Source organism: Maniola hyperantus, chromosome 24 (genome assembly GCF_902806685.2).
Source record: "Maniola hyperantus chromosome 24, iAphHyp1.2, whole genome shotgun sequence".
In the NCBI taxonomy this organism is placed as follows: Eukaryota; Metazoa; Arthropoda; class Insecta; order Lepidoptera; family Nymphalidae; genus Maniola; species Maniola hyperantus.
The window spans coordinates 3,246,426-3,269,942 of NC_048559.1; the positions used below are offsets into that span (position 1 = coordinate 3,246,426).

General features: G+C 36.9%; 1 protein-coding gene across 1 annotated transcript in view; it reads right to left on the reverse strand.

Moving 5' to 3' along the window:
• Window positions 1–23,517, reverse strand: part of LOC117993400 (NFX1-type zinc finger-containing protein 1-like) — a 39,582-nt gene that overhangs the window by 10,808 nt on the left and 5,257 nt on the right. The window contains exons 4-13 of the mRNA XM_069506737.1: window positions 23,130–23,364; window positions 21,612–21,657; window positions 20,603–20,831; window positions 15,149–15,316; window positions 7,200–8,141; window positions 4,627–4,785; window positions 3,066–3,213; window positions 1,902–1,985; window positions 1,068–1,336; window positions 274–420 (exon numbers count right to left, since the gene is read on the reverse strand). Of these exons, the coding sequence (XP_069362838.1) occupies window positions 274–420; window positions 1,068–1,336; window positions 1,902–1,985; window positions 3,066–3,213; window positions 4,627–4,785; window positions 7,200–8,141; window positions 15,149–15,316; window positions 20,603–20,831; window positions 21,612–21,657; window positions 23,130–23,364 (2,427 nt within the window). The remainder of the gene's footprint in view (window positions 1–273; window positions 421–1,067; window positions 1,337–1,901; window positions 1,986–3,065; window positions 3,214–4,626; window positions 4,786–7,199; window positions 8,142–15,148; window positions 15,317–20,602; window positions 20,832–21,611; window positions 21,658–23,129; window positions 23,365–23,517) is intronic.

Consider the following 23,517-nt stretch of genomic DNA (forward strand, 5'->3'; position numbering starts at 1 on the left):
GGGAAGTAAGAAACCGCACGCCATTGGTCGCAGATAACGCACACAAGTCATGTTCACGTTGCGACCAATATGTCAGTCGGATGGACAGGACAGGACTGTACGGACAGACAGACAGACAGACAGACAGGCGGACGGACGGACAGACAGAATCTTAAAACGAGCCGAATTGAGACCCACCCTCTTTTTTTGGAAGTCCGTTAAAAATATAGAATCGCCCGCCCACTGTGTTTATTTGGATCGCTGCAAAGCAAGAAACTTAGCTATTTATTGTACCTTTTTCATGTAGAGCATTTGGCCGGAGTATGCAGCCAAAATTGTGACATCTTCGGGTTGGTAGCCTTGCTGCATTAGGTAGTTTGCCAAACCGAGGACCATATCTCCCTCATTTTGATTTAATTTGCTAGCACTGTCACCTTCAACCTAAAATAAAATAGAAGAACTGTTCGTAAAGCTAATACTACCTATCTTAAATAACTTTATTAGCAGAAACTTCTACATGTAGTACTGTAGAGGGCAGATAAACATAAATTTGAATTTGAGAGCCCAGTGTACTGAAATGGAAATATACAAGTAGGTACGCTAAAAGACGTGTGCCATACAAAATGACAGTTAAGTATTTTCTGTACCGATTCGTTTCGCCGCACCGAGCGTACCGGGAATATAAAATTACCACTTTGTGTCAAAAACGGTCCTCGTGTTGATACTATACGATAATGTGATCTCATCTCTAACATTTAGTTCTGACTTTCGAGTACGCTCACAATTCACATGCTATCAGCGCCAAAATGGCGAAAATATAGTTCCATCAAAAACAGATCGGCAACTTTTAAACCTTGGATTCCTTGGAACTAGCTTCTGCAATACAGATCTTTCCTAGTGCAGAGGGTACGTAAATAATTTTAAGTTAAATAAATTATTCATTTATTAAAAAAAGAAAAGCTAAATAATTTAGCGTGAATACGTAAGGGGGGGGGGGGGGGGCGGGGAAGTGCCGCATTTTAGTATGTTTCGATCTTGAATTTTTTCATCGTTGGATCAGATATAAAATCTCATACTATCAGACGAACCTCCTCTTTGTAATCATGCGTGAAGAAGAAAACGTTGCAAGTGACACCGCGCACGTCGGGAAACTCGCTGACCGAAGGATGGTTCTGTAGGTCGGGGTAGATTGCCGGGGCGATGAGAGCGGAGATCTCTGGCCGCATGCGATGCTGCACGTTGAGACACCGACTGTGTATGTCGTTCATGATCATACGCTCGAACAGCGACACTTCGATGTTGTAATGTCTCGCCAGCCTCATGTATGACGCCGATGGCCTTAGCTGCTGGTGGTCTCCTAATAAACAATACGTAGTACATTACAGTGCAGGCCAGAAATAAAGAAATTGCTGGCCGAGTAATATTAGAAGGACGAGGCGAAGCCAAGTACTGCCCAAGTGATTTTAAAAGGATGAGGTACGAGCCGAGTCCTGTTGTTTGTTTTTAAACGTTTAAAAAGAGGTTTCATATCACATTCAGATTTTTTTTTAAATTGGGTGTATTTCCCCTTACGTGTGCTATAAGACCTACCTACCTGCCAAACTTCATTATTCTAGGTCAACGGGAAGTACCTACCCTATAGGTTTCTTGACATACAGACAACGAAGTGAAAGGGTTCCTATTTCTCCTTATTTAAAAATACTTATTGCAAATAAATAGAACCATTCTGAATTTGAAAGTAGGGGCTGATTCTCTTGTACACAATCTCTAAACTAAACTAAATTGACAGGCCTAAATCTAGTGCTATCCTTTTCCGCAAGCAACGCTATGAAAGGGATAGCAATCGATTTAGACGTGCCTTTTTAGTTTAGTTTAGAGATTGTGTACAATGGAATTAGCCAATTGACGCAGTAAGAACTCACCTATAAGAATGAGGTGTTCACAATTTTTTGTCAAAGCTGTAACTATGTGCTGCTCCAACACCTCTGCTGCTTCTTCCACTATCACTGAAAAAGGAATGTCACTATGCAATAGATACTATTAATAATCCAGTCAAATTAATAAAATCAGGGAAAAGGGTTATTCCCGTTGAGTCACACCCCCGTGTGTAACACTGTGACTCAACGGGAATTTTTAAAAATCGTTGTCCCGTTGAGTAACACTGTTACTCAATGGGACAATTGTTTTTAAAAATTCCCGTTGAGTCACACCTGGTATAATTCGTGTAGTTTTGTAATTTGGTAGGGGTACGGTTCAAGGAATACAGAGAATATTTTTGTTCTATTTTCTAGTGGCTTTGGAAGTCAGTTTTTTGGCTTGGTAGGTATAGTAAGTAGGTATGCGACAGGTCGAGATAGCAATCGGGGAGAGAACGCCCCGCACACCCACCCGCACAGCCCCCGCACGACCCTGCTGCGGGTGTGCGTGGCGTCCCCCCCTCCTCATATCCCGATTGCCATCTCAACCTGTCGTGGACTATACCTAGTAGTAGCCAGTAGGTATCACTTCATGAACTATATTGCAGCAAAATACAGAATATACCTACAGACAGTTCACTATAACTCTTCCCCTGACGTTATGTTGGCACCATTGCAAATCACACAGTAATAAACCCTAAGTTCTAAGGAATAAAGCAAACAAAGCAATAGTGCCAACATAACGTCAGGGGAAAAGTTATAGTGAACGGTCTGTAAGTAGGTACTTAAACAAAAAACAAGATGGGAAACAATTGAATTTGTCATTTTAAGAACCGCATAGGTCACTCTATCAGAATTTATTAGGAATCAATAAAAAATATAATATAAATAAAGTTCTGAATAGATTTCAAAGGACTTTTAGGCTGAATATAGTGTTCATTTTTATTCAACTTCATGTTCAAGGTTTATAATAAACTGAAGTTGTCGCTATAAAACTTTTTTCTACATTTTGTAATAAGAAACATTGATGTGTATATGTGTGCAAACCTGGCCACCTGAGCGATGTCATTTTGTTCATGAGCTGCACGTGAGCTGCCATCTATACCTACTATCACACATCAGTGTGCAAAAGGCAACATAGGGAAAATTCTAAAGGCTAGGGCTACATACCAATCGTTGGAGCCAACTTCTCAATAAGATGTCTCATCCTCGCAGCGCCACTTGTCGTCATGCCTATAACTTTGACATTCTTCAACAACTCATAGTCCAGTCCCATTCTAGACTCTTCGTACATAGCACTAGCTCTTTTTATAGCGAACTAAAAGAACAAACAATCGATGCGTCGTATAGAAACATGCGTTACTTTGCGGAAGTCCATGATATACAATGCACCAAAAGCTTACATCACCTGAGGATGCTCCCGGTGTCGGGGCGAAGTGTGTTTGGGATTTGTGTGGTGCTGCGTGTTGCACCATACAGATTCGATCTGTTTCAGCGGATTATAGCAAATTAAGCTTTTGGTTCATTGTAAATCGATGCGTTAATACATATAATTTTATGAGATTCGTTTATCAATGCCGGTGTTCCTTAGGGGTGTGTTTCCTTCGCAACACTTAACCCGCTGCATATCAACGATATTTTGAAACGCCGCATCTTTGGCTACGGTGGAAAGATATATAATATGTTCATTTCTCGATCCAGTAGTACTGAGAGCGTTGAAGCAAAGAGAAATCTTATATTGGGGTGATGCCTATTTAGGCAAATTTAACAAGGGTGTTTATTCATCGCAAAAAGGAGTCCTTTCACCTTAGCTCTTCCTTTCCATAACATATATTCGTCCCGACCACATTGATCCCGTATGTAGACATCTCACGTGTTTCTCCTTCACTGTTCTAACACAGAACAACCCACCACCTCCCATGGCCCCACCAACCTCGCAACCTCTACCACAGAACAGCGAGAAACCGTGAACGTTGGTAACCTCGACATCTAACTAATCTACTAGCACGAAACGTTTTTGTTCCACGCTTCTGCTGGAACGCCTTTCGGGCGTTTCGATGTTTCTGCATATACTTAATAATCATTTATCTGGTTTGTTGTCAAGCGCAAGCCTATCTTACGATTATAAAAAACCGGCCAAGTCCGTGGCGGGCCACGCGCAGTGTAGGGTTCCGTAGTCACAATTATTATAGCTGAACTAGGATAATTACGACCAATCACAAAATACAATGGATACAATAAAACTATGATATACATTAATATGCCACTCACAATATCTACGTACAATAATTAACCTCGAAAAACAGAGAACCCTACTTAGTCATCATAGTTTTCCTTTAAAATTGATTATAGGTATATATACTACTGCTGTAAATTTTTTTAAAAGACCTTTCAACGATACCCCACACTATGGGGTAGACGAGAAAAAAAATTCATGCCCACTATACATGTAGGCGAGCTACCCTAAAAAAATATGTATCACAATTTTATTTCACCACTTTGTCGGTGTGATTAATACCCATGCCGAATTACAGATTTTTAGCACTATCTATGACTTACTCTATGAGATTCACCGAGGACGGGTGGACGGATATACTGACGGACATGGCGAAACTATAAGGGTTTCTTGTTTACTACGGAACCCTAAAAATGTTAAGATCCCTCTCTTGTACATTTTTTTAATAAGAAAATTTGGAATCAGTTCTGTTCAGTTTTCTTTTCTGATACATACCTGCAGCGGTTGAAGTCTTTCCTGCAGAATATTGGCTACATCATTTTGCCACTTAAAATACAGCATCCAGCGATCCACTGAGCTGATACTGGTTGGATCTTGCATATAATTTGTATAACTGCCAGTATCAATTCCTTGGCCGCGCAACCTTCTCATCTCCTACAATGTCACAATTAGGCTATAAATTAATGATTAAACGAACTAAAATATAAATACAACATAATAGTACCCCAAAATAAATGCTACACTTTCTCAAAAAGCGCATTTGCATTTGGTGTTAAAAATTTTAATCTTTTACCACTCAATATTAAAAAAACAGAAGGCAATGTTTAAAAATAAATTAAGGAATTGGTTAATTAGTAAGGCCTTTTATAATGTTAATTATTAGTATTGTTGTGAAAATTATTGATGTAAGTATGGTATGTAAGTAGATAGTGTTTTTTAGTTTAGTAAACAAAATAGTTAAAAAAAACCGGCCAAGTGCGAGTCAGGCTCGCGCAATGAGGGTTCCGTACTACAGTCGTATTTTTTCGACATTTTGCACGATAATCAAAAACTATGACGCATAAAAATAAATAAAAATCTGTTTTAGAATGTACAGGTGAAGACCTTTCATATGATACTCCACTTGATATAGTCACTCACTTTGAAAGTTGAAAATACTAATTATTAGTTCATTACCACAATTTAATTTTTTTTGTGTGATCTAGCCCTAAATTTACGGTTTTCAGATTTTTCCCTGAATGTCAGCTATAAGACCTACCTACCTGCCAAATTTCATGATTCTAGGTCAACGGGAAGTACCCTGTAGGTTTCTTGACAGACAGACAGACTGACAGACAACAAAGTGATCCTATAAGGGTTCCGTTTTTCCTTTTGAGGTACGGAACCCTATAAATTGTAATATTTAAAAAATATTGTAACTAGTATTGCACGCCACAAAGTGGCAAACTGTTAGAACTTTATAACAAGTAGAACACCTAGTAGTACCTACACAGTTAATGCAATAAAATTTATTCTATTCTATTCTATTCTAAACTTATAGTGAGTGATACCAGTGTCCAAACATACACCACACCACATACACCACCAACAAAAAAATCTATAATAGGTAGTGTAGATTGGCAACACTTTGGTGTACTACTACACGTAAACTATGCTAATCTCGAAGACAAAGCATGAGTATAATTACAAAGTAACAACGCGATTCCTTATAAAGAGAGAGCCAGCACGTGCCAGACCTTCGTTATTTTATAAAAGCTTTGAGTTTCTTTGCGTATTGTCCCTAATACGTGGATGGACGATCAGTTACCAGGGTTGTAGCTATAGTTGAATATAAGGCAGGGCAACGGTGGTTACACGTAGGGCGAAAAGCTTTATTGACATTAACTTACAAAAGGCAATATTTTAGTATCGAAAATCCAATGTGAGAATTTAGACTGCCCATTGGTTGGTATTAGCCGAAAAAGTACTGACTTTTGATCCTAGATTGTACGGATTTATTATAAAGTCCAGCACCGAGTAGACAAAGTGAATGTTTATCAAGTACCTTAATGTTAGGGGCAATTAATAATTTATTCAGAGGCTGATAGTATTTTTTCGCGCGTCAGTTTTTCTTTAGATCAAGTATTGACTTCATTCTTTTGTTATGTCAGAAATACCACCCCTGTCTTTATTTCGTGATCCAGCGACAGCCACTGAAGCCTAGATTGCAGTCAAAGTTGAAAACGTGGATTCGTACACAGTAACACAGAATACTACATTCGCCACAGATGCAAAACATTCCTAAATAATTGTGACAAACCACTGTTAATTTGGAATTGTTTTCTTCGGAATAGTGTTCCCTCTGCCAGATGCCCTTAAAAGTTTAATAAATTGTTAAAGTTTAGGGGTGTCTGGCAGGGGGTTGCCACAACACTAAGTGTCTGGCAATGGATGACGTGATTTGTAATACTACTTATTCCGAAGAAAATGTAAAAAATTAGACTCAATACTTTGATTTTTTACACCTTTTCCTATTACCCAAAATCTCCCAAATCTCTTTCTTTTCTTTTAATCTTTGTTATCTCCCAAAGCTACCATGATACAAACTTCATAGTCGCTGGTCGTTCTTCCCTGTGTTGGGGACAAGACGCAGAGAAACTTTCAGCTTTTATAAAATAACGAAGGTCTGGCACGCAATAGCTCTTAGTCCATTAATAATTTATGTACTTTATACTAATTACTAATATATTTTTACTGAAGTGCCATGACAACAACGTCTCCAATGAGACTAGACAACGCTAACTGGTTCCTACCTAAACCGGCTCCTCCATCCCCATACCGGTCCCAGACCAACCAGCTAACCTAGCACACCACACCTAGTACTATAACCTAAACCAACTGAAACCACATTAGGTTACAACACAACAAGAATAATAATAAAACCTACGGTACGACACAGTGTCTACTGAGAAGTGCCCAATGCTCAATGAGCAAGCTGTTTACAACTAAACGACGGCGCTGCCAACATTATTTAAAAATTATTTCTACAGGTTACTTACTTTTATTAATTTTGATATGTAATAACTTACTTTAAATGTCCGGATTAAGGTTCTCGTTATAATTATTTCTCTATGCACATTATACTGTATTTGACTATTATTTGTATTTCTATAACGCAAGGACAAGTGCTTGAGCTGCTCTTGAGCCTGTTCTATGGAAAAAGAAGTCACGTCAGTATGATCTCCTGTTTCAAAATCATCCAAGGTAACCTCCTGCCTGTCATCGGATTCGTCAACTGCATGGTTTTTGGGAACTTCAGTTTCTTCATTTTCAAGCGTAATGGGTTCGTTGAAGTCGAACTGGACACTCTCAAACAACCAATGATATAACGGATCTTTAAAATTCCCTCTAGAACGTTTATAAAATTCGCCAATTATTTTACTTTCTGGGACGTGACGTTTAATATACTCGTAATCGTGGACAACAGTGCTCGAGGAATCAATGCATTTTTGTACGCTATTCAATTCATGAATAAGATCCCGTAATTTTTGGCTTCGATTTATGAAACGTTGGTGAGTCAAAGTCCTATACCGATACCTTCTCTTCCTTGACATCTCTCGTAATTCTTTACGAAAATTCTCACGAATAGTATTCAAATTGATTTCCACCATGGCCTCGTTTCGAGACTGGCCGCCGATGCGCACGACAGAGTCAGTAATACCCAAAATTGCTTCTAGAAATTGATCTAGAGCGTGATTCGTGTAGCTTACCAAAAGCAAACGACATCCGATATTTTTTATTAACGTGTTTGCTACTTTTACACCCAAATATGTTTTTCCAGTTCCGGGAGGTCCTTGAATGACAGCGAACTCGTGAGTTAGAGCCATTTTGTACGCCTCATATTGGCTTTCGTTAAATTTCAATTCTTCACTGCTCGGGCAAGTGTCGAAATCTAATACATTGAATGTTCTAGGAGTCATCACCCTGTATTTTCTTGAATTGTCTAAATATGCTGGAGGTCGGGGTTCAGGCTACGGAAGTAATGATACACTTTAGCAGGAAAAAGTCTAATATATACTTAGTTCGCGACAGGTCGGCAATCGGGGTATGAGGTGAATCGTAAGAGCGGGGGCACACGATGCGTTGCGGCGGCAGTGCGACGCCGGAGCGGTGTCGCTGCGTCGTCTTACATAGAAATATCTGTGGCATGTCACACGATGCGCTCCGGCGCCGCACCGGACTTCCAACCACCGAGATGAGACGGGGAGGGGTGGAATGCGTTGCGACGTCGGAGCGGCACCGCTCAGTTGTTTATGCATCACGGAAAGACACTGTCCAACGCAGCTACGGCGGCGCCGCTGCGACATAACAAAGGCGCGGCGCCGCACCGCTCGTGTGCCCGCTAGTAGTAGGGGATTCGCCGGTTCTGGCCCACCTCCTGGGCCCCCTCCCAACCTCGGCCCCCTCCGCCGGTCGGTCAACTTCGAAAAAAAAAAAAAAAAAGGTTTTGGGGTGCGCTGAATCGTTTGCGCTCACTCCCGTCTTCGTATCTCTAACCGTTTAAAAGTTAGCTTTTCGTCAAAATTAATCCCTAGTTCGTTATCTACTTGCTAATGACCTACTAATCACCCTCTATTGTTCGTATGCTCCCTGCTTCATTTCATGGGAATTACAAAGGAAACTCTTATCTCTCATAAGTACTGTTTATTGGCCTCCAAATATTGATTTTAATAATTCTAACAAGAACATATCATTCTCTAACGTATTTTTATTGAATAAATCTAAAAAATCTGAACTTGTAACATGAAATACAAATACACTATACAATATTCACCGCAAACTGCTCTGTAGTCTTTTTGAACCCTCATTGTATTGAAAAACTTTGAACTTGTATAGTAAGTAACCAGCACCAATCAACCTGTTTGCGTCCACTGCTGGACATGGGCCTTCCCAAGAGTGCACCACCACACACGATCCTCTGCCTTCCTCATCCACCTACTTCCCGCTACCTTCACGCTGAGCGACTTTGAATTACTAATGACCTACTAATCACCGGTCTATTGTTCGCATGCATGGGGATTTCAAAGGAAACTTCTTATTTGTCATAACTACTGTTTATTAGTCTTCAATATTACGGTACGGTATTTTAATTGAATAAATCTAAACAATCTGAACTTGTATTGTAAGTAACCAGTACCAATCAACCTATTTAGCGTTCACAGCTGGACATAGGTCTTCCCAAGAGCGCGCCAACATATACGTTCCTCTGCCTTCCTCATCCATCTACTTTCCCACAGCTCAACATATTATTTTGATGACATTTCGTACAGACTTAGCTTACTTACATCCTGGGATAGGACGCTACTTTTTATCCCGGAAAATCAAAGAGTTTTCACGGTATTTTAAAAAACTTAAATCCATGCGGACGAAGTCGCGGGCGTCATCTACTCAGAAATATATTCGTATTACACTAACGATTGCTTTTCTGCATATCGGGCATAACATTTTATCCAATGATAAAGCACACTTAATACACGTTATAGCATGACCACATGGTCTATAACACATGCCTACTAAGACTACAAGACAAATTTTACAGCATAGTTTAAATGTTTCTTCAGCATTTTCAACACATAATATGTTTCTGCCTGCAAATTTAGAACTTATTGTATTGTTATTTACAAATTGTTCAGAGTCTTTTGATGTACCACAAACATCTTTGGCAATAGTTTGTATGTATGTTTCACCCATCACAAGTAAAACATAGGGGCAGGACGGAAACCAACGAGCGTGCTCCGACCATGGAAGATCTTCGATGTCCCAATCTTTGAGTCCACCATCACAAAAGTAACAAATCACTCGATCACTTTTTCCTGTATAAAAAAAAACCAGCGTCTGCCATTTCTTGAGGTTTTTGATTTAAACCTTGAGGCCAGGTATCAAAACTTCGCAATCTTGCGATTTGAGTTGCATAACTAGGATATTTGGGATATAGAAACTCCATTTCGATCTACGAACAATGGATTTCAATGTTAGTAAAATATATTATAACAGATTTTTAGTAAGGTTTGCAAGCTTATTACACATTATTATTTATTGAAAATTAATTCTTTAATAACGATTTTACACACATTTACTGCTATTTAAGTATATTTCGATTTTTAACATTTTATATCTACCTATATAAAAAAAAAACATATTTAAGGTGATGGTGGATAACTTAAAATAAAACAAAAAATATCTTTTAGCATTGTTTTATTACAAACCTTAATGATAATGTAGATACAAGTTTTGGCTTAATCTATATACAAAAATTAGATTTTCTTAACTGCTAGTATGCATAATATGATAATTTTTTAAGTTGAATGAGTTTCTTTGTAAGAGTTCCTTACATTCATTTTAGCAATTTTTTCGATTTAATCATTCTTTAGTTTTAATAATTTATCAAAGCTACTAAACCAAACAGAGTGTTTTTGGTCATAATATTAATTATTTCTAATAAGGGGTCCATTTTTCCCAATCAATTTTTTTCTTAAATTTTTTAATGTATTTATCATCACTACCCTGTGGAGTCTTTAAAGTTCCTTCGTTAGATGTAAAATTTCCTTCGAGCGATTTCATCTGCAGTTGATGAATAAAATCAGACCTTTTAGAATTTCCGATGTAAGTCAAAGGTATTTTAATTGCATGTAATGTCTTAGCAAATTTTTCCCAACCTATTGGATCACTTTTTTTTAGAGGTCTCAATGTATCATTAATTAGATCAACAATATTACTGCCGGGAATTTTTTCATTGTTTATTAACACTGTACCATCAGCATGATCCCAATAAATTGCATTTTTACTCAAAGAAATCGAGTTTAATAACAACTCACCTTTTTTCAAATATGATTTTGGTATCAGACTTAAAATTTGAGTTGTTGTGTAACGTGGTTGATTATTTTCTTTTTCTGTTACATCATCTGTCGGTGTTTTGAATGACATTAAGTTTTCATTTTCTATGTCTTTATTTTTGTAACTCTTATTTTCATTAATACTATCAGTAATAATTGGTAACAAGATAGGTTGACGTTCTTCCTCGGTGAAATGTAGATATCTTTGTAGAATTTGTAAATATAAAATACATTTTTTACGATCTTCAATATTACTATTTAAAATCTTTTGCATTTCTACATCTAATCGGGACATGGGATTTTCAACATTGGTTTGCTGTTTGAGTCTTTCTATAAAACTAGGCTCAACAAGCAACATTTTTTTGGCATTTTCCATATTAAACTAATCCACTCAAAATAAACTCCAAAATGAAAGGTAAAAATGCTCCTACTTTTTGTATCAATATATTTTTCTTTAGTTTTTTTTTTCCCTTGTGATACAAAGTGCGAAGTATACTTTTAATTTTTTTTAACTTTTTCTTTTGTACATTCACAAATGCAATTTATCTCTTCTTCTCCACACGATTTTAATAATGCTTTTTGACATTTAGGTTTAAGTATATGCAATGCGAGTAACAACTTTTTATGTGTCTTTAGACTTCAGTGCATTATTTGTAAATAATAGGAATTTGACGATTCTTTAAACTTTTACTATATCCTTTGTTGAAATAATATATACTACACAAAATTCATCACAGGTAAATATTTTTGATTTAATTGGACACATCATTTGCATCTTGTTTAAGATCAATCATTAAATATCCATGTGCTTCTTTTGTTGCATCCTTATAGCCATCCTCGATGAATTTTAAACTATCTGGTGACACTTGTCTTGATAAGTATCGTATTTGGTTTTATGATATCACGAGGATTTTATAAATAAATAATGTAGCTTTAATTCAAAGATATAATATCTATTTAATCTTTTCCATGATGAAAAAATTTTTTTTCAGTTAAACAAAATGACTTCCTTTAGTGACTTTGTTTTTGTGTTTAATTATTTTTTTAAATAAGTTTTCAACTTTTATTTCATTCATTGAATTTTATGGAACGTGAAAACAAAATTTTATCTCTAAATATTTTATGTGTTTAATTTTTTTTTTAAAATAAGTTTTCAACTTTTATTTCATTCATTGAATTTTTTGAATTGAATTAAATTTTATTTTATTGAAATAATCCTTGCAATGTTCGTTCTAACAATATAATGTGTTTGGAGAAATTTAAATTTATATGATTTAAACGTTGTTAAAAAAAGAAAATCTAATTTTTGTATATAGATTAAGCCAAAATTTGTATCTACATTATCATTAAGGTTTGTAATAAAACAATGCTAAAAGATATTTTTTGTTTTATTTTAAGTTATCCACCATCACCTTAAATATGTTTTTTTTTATATATAGGTAGATATAAAATGTTAAAAATCGAAATATACTTAAATAGCAGTAAATGTGTGTAAAATCGTTATTAAAGAATTAATTTTCAATAAATAATAATGTGTAATAAGCTTGCAAACCTTACTAAAAATCTGTTATAATATATTTTACTAACATTGAAATCCATTGTTCGTAGATCGAAATGGAGTTTCTATATCCCAAATATCCTAGTTATGCAACTCAAATCGCAAGATTGCGAAGTTTTGATACCTGGCCTCAAGGTTTAAATCAAAAACCTCAAGAAATGGCAGACGCTGGTTTTTTTTATACAGGAAAAAGTGATCGAGTGATTTGTTACTTTTGTGATGGTGGACTCAAAGATTGGGACATCGAAGATCTTCCATGGTCGGAGCACGCTCGTTGGTTTCCGTCCTGCCCCTATGTTTTACTTGTGATGGGTGAAACATACATACAAACTATTGCCAAAGATGTTTGTGGTACATCAAAAGACTCTGAACAATTTGTAAATAACAATACAATAAGTTCTAAATTTGCAGGCAGAAACATATTATGTGTTGAAAATGCTGAAGAAACATTTAAACTTTGCTGTAAAATTTGTCTTGTAGTCTTAGTAGGCATGTGTTATAGACCATGTGGTCATGCTATAACGTGTATTAAGTGTGCTTTATCATTGGATAAAATGTTATGCCCGATATGCAGAAAAGCAATCGTTAGTGTAATACGAATATATTTCTGAGTAGATGACGCCCGCGACTTCGTCCGCATGGATTTAAGTTTTTTAAAATACCGTGAAAACTCTTTGATTTTCCGGGATAAAAAGTAGCGTCCTATCCCAGCAGGGTTAGCATGGGCGGGGATATAATTTTCTCCCCGGGGAAAGGATAAAATCTTTATCCCCTCCGACAGCTTTATCCACTCTCCGAGCATGGGCTCACGGGTGGATATAATTATCCACAGTGAATAAAACGGGGGACTTTTCGGTTTTTGGATCTTTTCCTTTACCTTTATTGGGTTAATGGTAATTGGTATTTGGGACCTATGTTGGGTTTATGTTGGGTTTATGTATGGTTCCCAACCATATTCCAAACATAACCCAAACACAACCCAAACATAACCCAAACACAACCCAAACATAACCTAAACCCAACAGGTACCGCGAGACATGTTTTGATTTTTTAAGTTCTATGAGAATAAACTTAAACCCACGTCTAATGTCGAAGATAAAATTGTCCCCGAATTAGGGATAAACTTCTCCTCTCCCCTGTTGCCGTGCTTTGAGAGGTGGACAAGTAAATTTTATCCCTCGTCAGTGGATATAATTGGGGGATAAAATTTTTGTCTCCTGCCCATGCTAGGGGGGCTGGATGTAAGTAAGCTAAGTCTGTACGAAATGTCATCAAAATAATATGTTGAGCTGTGGGAAAGTAGATGGATGAGGAAGGCAGAGGAACGTATATGTTGGCGCGCTCTTTCGAAGACCTATGTCCAGCTGTGAACGCTAAATAGGTTGATTGGTACTGGTTACTTACAATACAATTTCAGATTGTTTAGATTTATTCAATTAAAATACCGTACCGTAATATTGAAGACTAATAAACAGTAGTTATGACAAATAAGAAGTTTCCTTTGAAATCCCCATGCATGCGAACAATAGACCGGTGATTAGTAGGTCATTAGTAATTCAAAGTCGCTCAGCGTGAAGGTAGCGGGAAGTAGGTGGATGAGGAAGGCAGAGGATCGTGTGTGGTGGTGCACTCTTGGGAAGGCCCATGTCCAGCAGTGGACGCAAACAGGTTGATTGGTGCTGGTTACTTACTATACAAGTTCAAAGTTTTTCAATACAATGAGGGTTCAAAAAGACTACAGAGCAGTTTGCGGTGAATATTGTATAGTGTATTTGTATTTCATGTTACAAGTTCAGATTTTTTAGATTTATTCAATAAAAATACGTTAGAGAATGATATGTTCTTGTTAGAATTATTAAAATCAATATTTGGAGGCCAATAAACAGTACTTATGAGAGATAAGAGTTTCCTTTGTAATTCCCATGAAATGAAGCAGGGAGCATACGAACAATAGAGGGTGATTAGTAGGTCATTAGCAAGTAGATAACGAACTAGGGATTAATTTTGACGAAAAGCTAACTTTTAAACGGTTAGAGATACGAAGACGGGAGTGAGCGCAAACGATTCAGCGCACCCCAAAACCTTTTTTTTTTTTTTTTTCGAAGTTGACCGACCGGCGGAGGGGGCCGAGGTTGGGAGGGGGCCCAGGAGGTGGGCCAGAACCGGCGAATCCCCTACTACTCCCGCTGATACGGTGAAATCTTTGCGGTGCGACGCCGCAAAGCATCGTGTGCCCCCAGTCTTAAGGGGGACGCCCGGCACACCCGCTCAGCGCCTACACTATCCCGCACCGGGATAGCTTAGGCGCTGTGCAGGTGTGCGGGGCGTCCACACCCTGATTGCCATGTCGACCTATCGCGAATTAAGGTTCTGGATATTTTATATCTGGATTATGTATAGGTAATATTGAAAGCGTCACTCGGCCTCCTGGTAGCAGATTGTATGACATCGAATGACTCAAAATAATATCGATTTTATTAAACCTATCATTTCAAATAAATTTTTATATAAAATACCTAATAAATTCAAATTATAGGTTTTCAGAAATGAAAGAAAACTGAATTTGAGATACCATTATGAAACTTACATTAACATCAACTATGTATTTCTTCATTGCTATGTGTTCCGGAAAAGAAGGATCTTGCATAGCTTTCAGAACATGATAGTACGGTTCGAAATATATTTCGCTTTCGATCATCGTGTAGGTTTCGTTTTTATATAAATCATATCCAGCTTCAACCATTGACACCGGAATCTGAAAATGTTTGAAACAATCATTTACTCACAGGGATTAGTGGAATAACCCTCCTTAACATGCTTTTGTTTCTTATTGTTTATCATTCTTATTTTTTTTAGTTGAGGATTTTTGTCTTGATAAATGTATAGTTTAGATACTAAAGTTTAATTTGGTAGTATAAATAATTTTAAATACACATCAAAAATTGCGAACCGGCAGGAATCGAACCCGCGTCTCCTGGGATCGCGCCCGACGCTTTAACCACTAACCAGGAGACGCGGGTTCGATTCCTGCCGGTTCGCAATTTTTGATGTGTATTTAAAATTATTTAGAAATCTCCTTCAAGTGTAGGTAAAAAACACTATAAAATATTGGTAGTATAAAATAAAACATACAAGCGTTACTTTAATTTTTATTTGCCACTATTGTGAACGGTAATAATTTCAGTCGGCCCATACCGACGTTGGCGTGTGGGGCACGTTTTGGTTTGTCGTTGTAAAAGTTAAGAAGCTGTGATAGCCTAGTGGTTACGACGTCCGCTTTCTAATCGGAGGTCGGGGGTTCGATCCCAGGCACGCACCTGTACCTTTTTGGAATTACCTATGTGCGTTTTAATTAATTAAAATATATCACTTGCTTTAACGGTGAAGGAAAACATCAAAGTCAAAGTCAAAGTCAAATGATTTATTCAAAATAGGTAATAAATTACTCTTATTGATTGTCTGGTATAGTGTTAGATTTGTAAGATAATATAGTGGTGATAATTATAACGCAAACTTAAAACTAAAGCTACGAGGGTTCCAAACGCGCCCAGGTCTGAGAAGAGCCCACAACAAACTCAGCCGGGTATTCTTTTTATTATCACCACTTTACAAATTTATTGAAACTTATTAGAACTATCACAAAGTCGTTAAGCAACTCATTCCCAAGCTTGCTTATCATTTAAATAATCCTTTACATTGTAATAGGATTTTTCAATTAGTTTACGTTTTATGAAAACTTTGAACTTGTTGAGAGACATCTCCAATATGTCTTCTGGAAGCTTATTATAGAAACGTATGGAATTACGAGCAAATGAATTGCTAACTTTACTGAGCCTAGAGGCGGGAATTACAAGTTTATTTTTATTTCTAGTATTTATATTATGACAGTCACTTTTTTTTTTAAATTTATTTATGTTTTTATGTACGTACAGTAAATTTTCAAAAATATATTGATTATGCACTGTCATAATTTTAACTTCCCTAAATTTAGTTCTCAGCGACTCTCGTGGCCCCATACTGTATATGGCTCGAACAGCCCTTTTCTGCAGCACAAAAATAGAATTAATATCAGCAGCATTACCCCATAATAATATACCATATGACATAATGCTGTGAAAGTAACTAAAATATACTAGTCTCGCAGTTTCTATGTCTGTCAACTGGCGAATCTTTTTTACCGCATATGCGGCAGAACTAAGTCTGTTCGATAAGTTATTTATATGAGAGCCCCATTGAAGTTTTGCATCTAACGTTATTCCAAGAAAAATAGCGGTATCCACTAAATCTAATTCCTCATTATTAAGTTGCACAGTGGTTTTCACCTGCTTAACATTTGGTAAAGTGAATTTAATACACTTTGTCTTTTTCCCGTTGAGAAGCAGGTTATTAGCTTCGAACCACTGTACTAACTTGGTGAGAGAATTGTTTACTTCATCAAAAGTTGTTAAGTATCGATTGATTTTAAATAAAAGTGATGTATCATCAGCAAACAAGACTATCCCGTAATTGTCCTTAGCGAGGTAAGGAAGGTCATTGATGTAAATAAGGAACAGAAAAGGTCCTAAGATGGAACCTTGTGGCACCCCCATTTTTACAACGGATCCGGGAGATCGCTTTCCATTCACGTCTACCCTTTGTATTCTATCATTTAGGTAAGAACTCATCAATTCCAATGCTGCACCCCTAATTCCATAATGGTGCAATTTCGCGACCAATGTTTCATGATCAACGCAGTCGAAAGCCTTGGATAAATCACATAAAACGCCAAGCGCATCACGTGATTCCTCCCAGGCTTCAAATATATTTAGTATTAACTCAACACCAGCATCGGTTGTTGAGCGACCCCGTGTAAAACCAAACTGTTTGGTGTGAAATAAATCATTAATGTTGAAAAAATTAAGCAGTTGAGTTAAAATTATTTTTTCAAAGATTTTACTAAAAGTGGGTAGTACAGATATCGGTCTGAAGTTAGTGGGGTCACTAGTACTACCTGATTTAAATAATGGAATTATTTTACTATGTTTCATTAAGTCTGGAAACTCACCACAGTCAACACAATTATTGAATATTAATGCTAACTCGGGTGCAACAATATCAATTAATGATTTCACAACGTTAACGGAAATGCCCCACAGATCATTTGTTTTCTTATTATTAATTAATTTAAAAGCTTTGATAACGTCAGAGCAACTAACGTGACTGAATTCAAACATTTTATTACATTCAGGCACGTTATCCTCCAATAGTGAGAGAGCGGCGGCTGCTGAAGAGTTCAATGATTTTGTAGTAGAAACAGGAATATCTGTAAAGAAGGTCTCGAAAACGGTTGCAACCTCGGGGTCTGACGTAATCAACTTGTCATGATATTTTAGTTCAAAATTACAAGTTTTATGTGTCACTCTTCCTGTTTCTTCGTTAACTATTTTCCAGGTAGTTTTTACTACATTGGAGCTGTTTTTAATTTTTGCCTGGATATATTTTGACTTGGCTGCAATGCAATCTCTCTTAAACTTTTTGGAAAACAGTTGAACGTACTGCTTGAATTCGTCACCAGTATCATATTGTCGCTCCGCATACAATTCATATAGTTTTTGTCTACTTTTATGTAGTTCTACTGTTGCCCATTCACTAAAAACTTTTGCATCAGTAGTCAAGACCGATTTACTGGTGAATATTGAGTTAAATATAGTATTGAATATATTAAAAAATGTATTATACATTTCATCAGGACTAAACCCATTTGACAAAAATGGAAGGTGTTTTATAAGGCTTAGTCTCATATTCTCAATTCGGTCAGACGTTACTGGTACAAAGGTTATTCTACGTTTAGAATTTTTTTTCTTCAAATTTTCAAACTGGATCAACTGTCCACAATGATCCGAATCCAATTTGCTAATTATGGTTTTAGTAATTGGATTTATATTTGTAAAAATATTGTCTATACATGTGGCGCTAGTTACAGTTATTCTTGTAGGCTCCATAAACATGTTGGATAGGTTGTAGGATTTGAAAAGATTTAATAATTTGCCATTTAAAGGGCTACTTTCCAAAATATTTACATTAAAGTCTCCGCACACAATCAGCTTTTTATTTGATTTTGAGATTTTGAATAAGACTTCATCCATTACCTTTTCAAAAAGATCAAAGTTAGACAAGGGTGGTCTATATACAGACACAACAATGAATTGCTCAAGTTCAACTGAGGATAGTTCTATTGTTCGCTCAACAGACAGGCTCTCTATGTCATTTCGATTCTTGAATTTTAATTGTTTGCTAAGCAAAATTAACGAGCCGCCATGAATCGCATTGGTTCTGGTGAACGAACTACCAACCTGGTGATTACCAAAATTGAATGTATACTCATGATTTTTTAACCAATGCTCAGTTATACATAAAATATCAATATTGAAATTATTCAAAAAAAGTTCTATTTCCAGATCTTTCCCTCTGATACATTGAATATTTTGGTGCACCAGATTGATAACATTAGATTTTTTGCAACAACTTGCAATTTCTAATTCTTTGCCGGTGAAGCTCTGTATACTTTGATGTACATTTTTCATGTGACAGGGCTCCTCCGTTGTCTTACTGTCTAGTTTAAACAAGCAATAGGGTTCCTAATAGTACTTACACTATTGCTCGAGTCAATAATAGAAAAATTAGTACTAGAAGTACTCGAGTCAATATTATAAATATTTGTACTAGAAGTACTTGAGTCAATATTATAAATATTTGTACTAGAAGTACAGTAAAACATCGTGAGGAAACATGCATGCCTTAGAGTTGTCCATAATGTTCTCAAAGGTGTTCTTCTAATAATTCTTGTTGCAACAATTCATTGTAGCCATAAGGTAGCCAATAGTGAGCGAGCGTCAACCAATCGGAGGTGATTGCGATCGTGACATTGTAAATGTCATTCTACCACATTCGCGGTCCGCGGCTTGTGTGGTAGAATGACACCTACAATATCACGATCGCAATCGCCTCTGATTGGTTGACGCTTGCTCACTATTAGCTACAATGCATTGTTGCAACAAGGATAGCCACAAAGTCAACCAATCACAACAATTGAGATTGGAATAGGTAATGATTGATGCCGGTTTTACGAAATCGACCTACAGAATGAGAAGGGTTTAGGCTATAGTCTGCCACGATGTCAGACTTCATACACCTTTGAGAACATTATAGAAAACTCTCAGGCATGCAGGTTTCCTCACGATGTTTTCCTACACCGTTGAAGCAAGTGATATATTTTAAATGTTGTACAGAGATTGCATCTATGGGGAAAATCAATGAGTTCTCACGCGATAAAAAACCTATGATTGGCATGCAGATAGCTATTATGACGTAGGCATCCACTAAGAAAGGATTTTTGAAAATTCAACCCTTAAGGGGGTGAAATAGGGGTTTGACATTTGTGTAGTCCACGCGGACGAAGTCGCGGGCATCAGCTAGTAAATGTAACATCTTTACCTGTCCCCTATTAATAAGTTTCTATCAAGAATTGTTGCCACAGTCATGTCTCTACAATCGTCACGTGTTGTAAATATAACGAGCGATCCATTAATGTAACATCTTTACCTGTCCCTTATTAAAAAGTTTTACATCTCTATCAAGGATTGTTGCCACAGTCATGTCTCTACAATCGTCACGTGTTGTGAATATAACGAGCGATCTATTAATGTAACATCTTTACCTGTCCCTTATTAAAAAGTTTTACATCTCTATCAAGGATTGTTGCCACAGTCATGTCTCTACAATCGTCACGTGTTGTGAATATAACGAGCGATCTATTAATGTAACATCTTTACCTGTCCCTTATTAAAAAGTTTTACATCTCTATCAAGGATTGTTGCCACAGTCATGTCTCTACAATCGTCACGTGTTGTGAATATAACGAGCGATCTATTAATGTAACATCTTTACCTGTCCCTTATTAAAAAGTTTTACATCTCTATCAAGGATTGTCGCCACAATCATGTCACTACAATCGTCACGTGTTGTGAATATAACGAGCGATCTATTAATGTAACATCTTTACCTGTCCCTTATTAAAAAGTTTTACATCTCTATCAAGGATTGTTGCCACAATCATGTCACTACAATCGTCACGTGTTGTGAATATAACGAGCGATCCATAAATGAAGCGCTTGTTATTGGCCCAATTAACTTTTTTAAATCTTCTCTTTGTGTCCTCATCGAGCTCAACAACTGAGCCAACTTTATACGTCGACACATAAGGGTGACTATATCTGACGTTACGGAATACTCTGAAAAATAAAAAAATATACTTATCTAAATATATAAAATTCAAAGTCCTGACTGACTGACTGACATATATATCAACGCACAGCCTAAATCGCTGGTCCTAGAGACATGAAATTTAGAGGGTGCGTTCTTTGTAAAGAGTAGGTATCCACTAAGAAAGGATTTTTTGAAATTCCACCACTAAGTGGGTTAAATGGGGGATGGAAGTTTGTATGAAAGTCCGTCATTTTTGAAGTTACATCGATGAAAATTGGTATTTAAGCTTTCGGTTAAAAATATAAAAGTACGTACTTCACGATTTTTGGAAATTGTACTACCAAGGGGGTTAAATAGGGGATAAAAGTTTGTATGAAAGTCTGTCATTTTTCAAGTTATTTGCATGAAAATTGGTATTTGGGTTTTCGGAAACAAATGAAGAATTTCAGGATTTTTGGAAATTCAAACCCCACCTCGATTTTCTAAATTCCACCCGAGCGAAGCCGGGGCGGGTCAGCTAGTATTATATAAAAGGTAAAGGTGACTGACTGACTGACTGATCTATCAACGCACAGCTCAAACTACTGGACGGATCGGGCTGAAATTTGGCATGCAAATAGCTATTATGACGTAGACGTCCGCTTAGAAAGGATTTTTGAAAATTCAACCCTTAAGGGGTGAAATAGTGGTTTTAAATTTGTGTAGTCCACGCGGACGAAGTCGCGAGCATAAGCTAGTAAAAATATATTTCATAAGTACTTATATTGCATGTGAAAGTTGTGTCTTTCTGTTTTCAAATAACTTACTTTATGTTGTCGTATTTTCTTTTCTTTGGATCTTCTATGAATTGAACTGTAATTGAAAGTAAAACAAATCAATTAAAAAGTTAATATAAAACCGATTGCAGTTAACCTCGCCTGCGGCTCGGGTATTCTAAGCTAACTCATCCGCGAAATGGAGTTACAGTACACAGCCGAAAGTAATGTACATCGGCCTTTAGAATGATATTTCGGCTTTGTAGAGCGTTGTCTCTGTCACTTAGGTATAGGTACCTATATGACGTATTGTCGGTCTCAACGACAGAGACAGCTTGCTCTTCAAATTTACTATCTCCTTCTAAATATCGATATACAAAGTCAAAGTCAAATGATTTATTCAAAATAGGTAATAAATTACTCTTATTGATGGTCTGGTATGGTGTTAGATTTGTAAGATATAGTGGTGATAATTATTACGCAAACTTAAAACTAAAGCTACGAGGGTTCCAAACGCGCCCAGGTCTGAGAAAGAGCCCACAACAAACTCAGCCGGGTATTCTTTTTATTATCACCACTTTACAAAATTATTGAAACTTATTAGAACTATCACATAGCCGTTAAGCGACTCATTCCCAAGCTTGCTTATCATTTAAATAATCCTGTACATTGTAATAGGATTTTCAAATTATTTTTTTTTTTAAAAGAATATTAGCCATGGTTAATGACTAATATTCCCCTTTCCTCTCCAACTAAGCGTCAGGCTCGTGCTAGGAGTAGGTACGACAATAGTGCAACGGGCGGGGTTTGAACCGTCGACCTTTCGGTTTTCAGTCCACTCCTTTACCCGTTGAGCTATTGAGGCTCTATTTAGTTTACGTTTTATGAAAACTTTGAACTTGTTGAGAGACATCTCCAATATGTCTTCTGGAAGCTTATTATAGAAACGTATGGAATTACGAGCAAATGAATTGCTAACTTTACTGAGCCTAGAGGCGGGAATTACAAGTTTATTTTTATTTTTATTACATACATTACTTTCAGCCGCGTACTGTAGTATGGCTCTCTCTCTAATTTTGTACGGAATTACGACGTGTAAGTACCTAAGTACAGGAATATCGAATTTCCATTAAGGCCCAAGACACGGGTCTGCCAGAGACGTTCAAACTTAATTTGGTTTTTCACAATTTGTAAACTAATGCGACAAAGCAGACTTATGGCATTCAAATTTCGCCCCAAGCAATATCATCTTCACAGGTACTATAAAAATCTTTACTTGAAAGTGTCCAGTTTAAGAAATGAGTTAAAATAATGACTAATTTGTGAGTAGCTCACGTCAAACTCATTATTTTGAATAATTTCTTAGACTAAACAGTGGACACTTTCAAGTAAAGATTTTTATGTAAGCCTGTAAAGATGATATTGCTAGGGGCCTAATTTGAATGCCATAAGCCTACTTTGTCGTATTAGTTTACAAATTGCGAAAAACCAAATTAAATTTTAATTTCGTGGGCAGACCGTGTCTTCCACCTTAACATGAATATTCCTATTTCCATGAATATGACTTACGTATCCCGTCACGGAGTGGACCGAAGCAGTCCTCACGGTGTAGCCTGAACTGCACATCCAAGTAATGTTTCACGTCACGATATCCGCCCTCCACCACGTTCGCCCGAAGGTACGGACGCGTCTCGATCAACTCGCGTCGCTCTGGCACCACACTGAGGCGTCTAAAATTCTGAGGTGGTCCCCGTTCTTCATCTTCTACTTGAAGTGCTTGAAGTTTACTGCTCAGCTCTTTAATCTGTTGATTTTAGAAAGGAACAGCCAACGTCAAAACTTTGATGGACGTAAAATAACAAGTACCTACCATCTACATGCACGAAACGTTTTGCGATTCCTCATACGTATGGCTAAGGTTTGGAATACTCGTCCGCGATATGTGTTTCCTACCAAT